The sequence below is a fragment of the Pagrus major genome, chromosome 23 (assembly GCF_040436345.1).
Source record: "Pagrus major chromosome 23, Pma_NU_1.0".
Lineage (NCBI taxonomy): Eukaryota > Metazoa > Chordata > Actinopteri > Spariformes > Sparidae > Pagrus > Pagrus major.
The window spans coordinates 18,357,824-18,365,310 of record NC_133237.1 but is presented as its reverse complement, the minus strand read 5'-3'; the positions used below and the strand labels follow the sequence as shown (position 1 = coordinate 18,365,310).

At 41.8% G+C, this 7,487-nt stretch overlaps 1 protein-coding gene across 1 annotated transcript in view; it reads right to left on the bottom strand.

The window, feature by feature from the left end:
• Positions 1–249: 249 nt before the first annotated feature.
• The window catches only part of spop (speckle type BTB/POZ protein), a 44,642-nt gene continuing 37,404 nt past the window's right edge, over positions 250–7,487 (bottom strand). The window contains exons 7-9 of the mRNA XM_073495007.1: positions 7,168–7,290; positions 5,404–5,546; positions 250–2,042 (exon numbers count right to left, since the gene is read on the bottom strand). Of these exons, the coding sequence (XP_073351108.1) occupies positions 1,898–2,042; positions 5,404–5,546; positions 7,168–7,290 (411 nt within the window). The 3' untranslated portion in view covers positions 250–1,897. The remainder of the gene's footprint in view (positions 2,043–5,403; positions 5,547–7,167; positions 7,291–7,487) is intronic.

Here is a 7,487-nt window from a genome sequence, read left to right as displayed (position 1 = left end):
GATTGAACTTTGATCACCACAGGATTAAGCTTTAAACTGAGATGTGTTACTAACACACACTGATCTGGTGGCAAGTTGAAAGAGGCTGTGCATTAATGAGTCAGTGACTGGACTGGTTGATGTGGCTAAAATGCATAATGAGAAATGATGAAGCTATCAAGGACAAAAGAAGACACAGACATGCTGGATAAAATTCAAAACATCTGTATTTCATAGCTTCAAAAGCCCAAACATTGTTTCAGTCACAGTGTGTGGTAACAGGTGAGTAGAAAGACATTTTTCCATAATGATCATCATTTTTTAAAAGCTGACAGACACTGTTTTTATCAATCTCCTGGTGTTAACTTTCACTGCTCGATTTAAGAATACAATATGTAAAAATTAAAATTGTATCAGACAAAAAGGGGGCAGCATATCACCGGAGTAACTGAAGCTGCCATTAGCCGCCCGGAGAGGAAGCTCAGATAACTGGGGTAGTGTTGGTGGGGAGTTGCACTGGAATGGGCACCAGAATCAGAGCTGGGTGAGCTGGCAACGGCCTCGCGAATTTCCACACGGAGGGATTAACAAAGTCTTATCTTATGACATGACGGGGTCGTGGCTAGCTGGCTAGCATTACTAACTTCAGTAGATGTTTCTGCAACACAGTACATAAATGTCTTTGACAAAACATCAAAACTGTTATTTCTTCACATTCAGTCGATAATTTTAGTAATTTTTTAAAAATGTTTTTAATTAAAATTCATTCATATTCCACCTTTAACCTGCTTTTGTCCACAGCTTGAACTTGCAACTTTTATGTTCAAACTGCACAGATCGATTTAAGAGCCATAACATAATGACTGCCTCCTCCACATTGCTGACCAAAAGAGGCATTCATTTTGTGCTATTCTACGATGAATGGAAAGTAAGAAGGGAAAAAAAAGATCAACACGGAGCCCCAGATGGCTGGAAGATGCAGACAATCTGCTCGGTTTTATATCACAGTATAGTATAGTGGTAAAGTATACCTATAGTCTCAGTCAAGACTACAGTTTCAACCACATGTAAAATACTTCTCCAATGATATTAAAACAAGCTCAAGCTCAGTTCATAACGGGTATTCTGACAGCAGCCATGTGGGAAATCACACTGTGGATCTGCACAAACTTACAGACTGCACACCAAGATTTCTGAAATCCAACCAGTCTGACAGTTGTTGATTTTTAAATATTCTGGCATAATGACCCTGCTCATAGTGCACTTCAAATCACAACTCATGGGCAGAAATTCAGCCTGATCCCAGAAGCAGTCATGGGTGATCTGACTTAAACCGTACAGTGTTTGCCCAGTTTAATGCACAAGCTAAACAGTTAACGTGAAACTCAAATTGTGCTCTCCAAAAACAATACAAACTGTTTAAATCAGCATCAATGAGAGCAATAGTCTTTCGCTTTCTGGTTGGTTGATCCTCTTCACTTGTCTTTTCACAAGCACAGTTTGGGCTTTAACACTGCAGAAGACAATATGCCACCAAATTATATTTACAGGGAGTCAGCAGTGACTTTTCCCTTCAAGCCAGAAGATCAGTTCTTTATGTGACTGACTCGCAGCTTATGGTTTCTAGCTTTCCAACGTAGTAGACAAAGGATATATGGACTACACAAGGCTTTGAGCTTGCAATCCATCAAATATCCAGGTTTAGATCTTATAGAATTCACCCCATCCCCACCTACAGAGATGTGTAGTATCTCCTCTGCCCAGCTGAGTAGCTCTCCTCAGCCATATCTAGCCTGGGATTAGGACTTGAGCGTCTCTGGATGCTGTAGGAGAGAGAGGAGGACTGGGAGTGAGGAGCAGTGAGGTTGCCGGTACAGGAGGACCGCCAGGGTTGTGACAGCAGAGTTTCTCTGGACCACTAAGACTGTTTAAGCCGTTTTCTTGGAGGACCCAGGAAGGGGCACTGAGCCGAGGCCAGGGAGTGATAGGCCTCGGCTACCAGGTGTGGGTGAGAGATCACCATGGACTTCCAGGCCGATGTCTCCATCACGTCAGCTGCATGACTGAGAGAAAAAGACAGGAAAGTGGGAAAAAACTGTATAAGGAAAGAAACTAAATGGACAAGCAAATAAAACAAGTGCACATATTAACAAGTTTCTCAAGAGTTTGGGATTATATGACTCCATCTGTGTGGACTGCAGCTCTGAGACATTAAGGATTCGTCATACCAGCTGGCAGAGCTGTTATTTACTTTATATTTTTAAATATTTAACCCCACCGGTCATTCTGAGAGAAAAAACATCGCACAAATAAAAGGCAACGTTCAAGGATCATAAATATGTGGGCATGTGACGACAAAGTCTGTTGAGTCAGAGTTTTGTCATATCAGATCACATTCCTTCGAGGACTGTTTTGGCTCGTGAATGTTCATCGCCGATAACGACTTACAACGCCTCTTCACACACTTCATAGGGTTTTCTTCAACCAGAGAAAAATGGTGTTCCCTTCACACATTGTCTCATTTAATAGTCTTTAGAGTCCAGAGGAGGTAAAGCTCTACAGCATTTCACACAATTTAAGAAAAAGGTGTGAGAAAAGAGAGAAAAGAATACACATAATTTTATTTTCCAGATTTTTTTCAAAGCTCTTTATGTTGTTAATAACTTCACAGCCCTGCATATTTATTTTGCAACCCCCTCAGGAGTACCATGCTCGAGAGTAATAGTAACATATACTTTTATTAAGTCCTGTGTTTTAGTTCAGTTTTGTGGTACTTAACTTGATTATTTTCATTTCTTGCTACTTTGTCCTTCTATAAGGCGCGCCTGTGGCTCAGGAGGTAGAGTGGTCATAGACTAATCGGAGGTCAGTGGTTCCATCCTGTCGGCATGTCGAAGTGTCCTTGAGCAAGATGCTGAACCCCAAATTGCTCCCAGTGGCTCTTTCATTGGTGTGTAAGTGTGCGTATGAATGGTTATTGCTACTGATGAGCAGGTGGCACTCTGCATACTGCATATTAGCCTCTGCCTCCAGTGTATGAGTGTGTTAGTGAATGGTCGAATGCTGATTTGTGTTGGAAAGTGTTTTGAGTGGTTAGTAAGACTAGAAAAACGCTATAAACAGTAAATTGAGTTAAATTGCTAAAGTTATAATGATGAAAATAATGAAAATAATGAAAAATATACACATACATACTATAATAGTATTATAATAAATAAGTACTTTTGACACTTTATGTAAGATTTGCAGATAGTACTTTCGGAATTTCAAAAAACGGAAAAACCAAAGGCACTCTTCTGGCAAACGGTTAAAAAGCCTTTATTTAGGTGGCTATTTCATGCTGAAAAAGCTGCTGGTGCTATACAACAGTGCTGTTGGAATAGAAAGCACATGGCTGATTATTAAGGAAAAACAACACACATTAACTACAGATTCCTAATTTATTTTTTTATTTACTTTGCCATTAAAAAACAACATATGAGAAATCCTCACACTCTTAAGACTAATACTATTTTTCAAGACCTTTTGAACTGTGTGGATTCCCCGTGGTTGAGCAACTTCAGAGCTGTAGTGATAATGAACTCACGGAGGCCAGAAAGCCAGAACAATTTTGGATAAATCTTGTAATTAATTGCTGATGAGTTTTACTCGTGTCATCATTCTCCCACAGATGTGAGATCCACCAGCAGACCCTGTGGCTGTCTTCGACCCCATGACACCCTCAGGGTGCTGGGCTGCACTATCACGCACACCGCTGTGTGGCCTTTAATGACATTTTTCATGTTTTATTGTGTGTAAATAAACAGCGTGTGTCCCTGTGTCTGTGTCTTGGCCTGTCTGCTCCTTGCACTTGGGTGTGTTTATGTGTGTGTGTGTGTGTGTGTGTGTGTGTGTGTGTGTGTGTGGTCACACAGCAGCTCCAGACCTCCAGCCGACCTCTGACCCTACCCTCTGTGGAGGAGGTGAACCCCTGCTTAAAGTAATGGCCGGTGTGCTGAGGCTGAGGAAACAGGCCAGCGAAAGGGCATGAGGAGAACAGCCACAGCGGGAGGGGAAGGAGGGGGGATGGACTGAGGGAGGAGAAAACCAGACAGCAGCAGCAACCACAAAGAGATAAATAAAAAAAAACAGGGAGGTTAGGGAGAGTAATGAAAGTCTGTGGAGGGACAGGAGGCGACCGAGGGAGGGAGAGGACCATCGATGTGGAGGTAAATTAAAAAGAGGCCAAAGTATGACCTCCAGTCAGTGGTAATCATAAGGCCAACCACTGCTATTATCTACAAAAACCTACTTCAAGAGAAGCACTATTTTTTTTTTGCCTTAACAGACCCTTCCTTCATATTACTTGTGTAGTGTTTGCACTTCTTACTGTGATATATTCTAGGTATTTACTCAAGCCTAAAGATTCACGTTAAAGGCTAAAAAAGTGGGGAAACTCTTCTGTGAACAAAGTGGATAAAGAGTGTTTGTGTAGCTTTATTCTCTGCTACAACCCTGGAGAGTATAAATAAATGAGACAGAGGTGGGATAAAGAGGAGTCCTATTGTCTCAACTAAATGACTGTAAGCTGCTTGTACAGACTGGTCTGGGAAGCGGGTTGAGGTGCGACTGGGGGGAGGATTATTGGTTCCTCAGTGTCGTCTGTTTTCTATATTCGTCCTCTCAATTGATTTTTGTTTTGTTGCTCTTGTCGCCATCCATTGTGTCCGCAGGAACAGGGTTGATAACGCTTTGCTGGCCGGGAGTCCCCCGTGGCCAATTTTCCCACCACCACAACATCGCTGTCGCAAATTAAACTGTCATAACGCCCATAACCACAATTAATGACAGGGATTAGGGGCAGAAATCTGCATTACTGAACACCTTTAGGCACACATGAGCTCTCAAGCACAAAACAGGACGAGGAGAAAAGGGAGAAAAGGGAGAAAAGGGAGGGAGATTGAGCCCATGTGGGAACGAGGCCAAGAGATGGAGTAAAGCTGACAAGAAAGGACAGAGGAATGAACAAAGGGATGGAAGATGTGTCCAGCTCAGAGAATTTAGAAAACAGAGGGGAAGTGATGAATTAAATTTCAATTGAGCATCCAAATACTGGATCAATCACGTCTCCGAGGACATAAATAGCAGTCATTGATGCTAATAGGCCCCATCTTACCTAAACAGGCTGCCTGCAACATGATTAACATCAGCAGCTGAGCTTTATTGCTAAATGGCCCAATATGATACAGCAGCAAAATGGTCTGATCTGAGTATTAAATTAAATTTCCTCAGGAGGCAAAAATTGCTCCCACTGAAAATTAATGACTTTGACGAAAAGCTGTGTAGAAAGAGTATGAGTGTGTGTGTGAGACAGAAAAAAAGTGTTTGCATACATGTGGATGTAGTTCTGGAGATGAATGATCTCATTGCAGGCGTGTAACTCACTAGTTGATGAAGTCCACGGCCTGCGTCTTGAGCTGGTCGGCGCTATGCAGGTCGGCGAGGATGAGGATCTCTGCGGCGTTCTCCACACTCAGGCTCGTGCACAGAGCGTCCTCGCACATCACCTTCAGCCTCTCCAGAGCATACTGCCGACGACAGAGAGAGAGAGCGAGAGAAAGGAGAAACAGCAGGTAAACTAAATTACTTAAACAGCGCTGCCACCAACAACTGTTGTCGCACTGTGTAATGATACGGAAACACAGAATCACTCCACCGCGGCGGCAACGCGGCTTAGATTAAATAAGAAAAAAAGATGGCGAAGAGGAGAAAAAGTGACAGTTATGCAGACTGAGGGGGAGTGTGATGGGAAACACTTGAGCGAAATATAGATATATATATATATATATATATATATATATATATATATATATTTCCACTCAGTTTGATTACAAAAAAATTACAGGGAATAATAATCTTCCTCCATATTTATACACACTTCAGGATGAGTTGTAACCAATCAGCAGGGACTGCGGGGAATTTTGCGTCACTACAATTTTCCAATTTAGTGGTGTGTTTACGAACACTGATGTAAAAGAGTTCATTTAAATTAACTTCAACCACAGAAGACGTGTCCCCGGATGTTTCAGAATCATCTTACATGTGTGTAGTACGCAAAGCAAAGTGTTCCCTGCTACCAAACATAAATTATTAATTAAAGAGAAAACACTAATTTGCACTCAAGAATGTACAGGGTGTCACACACTTACATTTAAAGCATTTTAAGACTTTTCTCAAGACAAACTAATTTAAGGCAAATCATCTTTTTCTTATCCAAGCATTGCAGGGAAGCATAAAAGTAAGGACTGTCCTGCCGTGCCAACAGATAGGTGAAAGTACAAATAAAAAGGCAGTATTAGGTTTAGTGGTATCTTAAAAGATTTGTAACAGCAGAAATTTAGACTATATTAGATAAGATAAACTGCTTGTGTCAATTAAGACCTCACAAATTTAAGACAATTTAATGACTTTTGTTTGGCATGTTAAAGTTGCTAATTGCAACACAACACAAAGTACAGCTGAGGCTGATGGGAATTTTCTCCAAATTAAACTTTTTGTCCAAATGTTGGAGCTACATGAAAAGGCAGGGAATCAACAGTTATTACAATTTGACCTCATGGTCATAATAGAAGTCAGTCAGGTGATCGACAACGTCAGGAGGCCTGATTGTCTGGGACCATTAATGTCTGTACAGAATTTTGGCTACTTCAGTCAAAACACACCAGAATGGACCTGCTGTGAGCCATTAAAAGTGGAAAAACATAAATAAACTCTATAAGTACTGACTTGATACTATCAAATGCAATAAGCTCCTGGAGAGCTGGAAAACAGCGAGAGCAAACCTGGAAGAAAGAGAGAAGTGGGGGAGTGAAATGTGGATTGGAAGAATAGATAGGAAGCTTTGAGTACACAGCATCAGCACAGGAACAAACAATGCGGAATAGGATTCATTGTAAGCTTGTGCGTCTCCCTGTATGCCTCCCACAGGTGTGTTTAAATGTGACTGTACAAGTGTGTGTGTGTGTGTGTGTGTGTGTGTTTGGGGATTGAGGAGCATTTGGCATATCTCAGGTGTATTTTTGAGGAAATTATTATGCGCGCCGGCTTGTGTGCAAATGTACATAGTAACAGGTGCATGAAACATGCACACACACACACACACACGCACACACACACACACACACACACACACACACACACACTCTGTACCTTGTCAGCTGCAGCCAGCAGGTCATCAGCCATCTTGTCCAGGTTGGGGGCCTTGCCTGTGTAGATGAAGCACATCATCTCTTTGAAGACATCTGGCTCCACGTCATTTATCTCCACACGGTTCTGAACGGGAGGAGAGGACAGGAGAGGAGAATACACACAGGGTTTAACTGAATAAAAGGCAAGGGAAGAAAAAGACAGATGCTTTGACAATCCTTCAAAACCACGCGCAGCGGCGGAGTGTTTTATATTTCGTGTGAATATCCAAAAACCAACCTGAATTATACTCGCTCACCTTGTTTAGCACACACACAGGGACA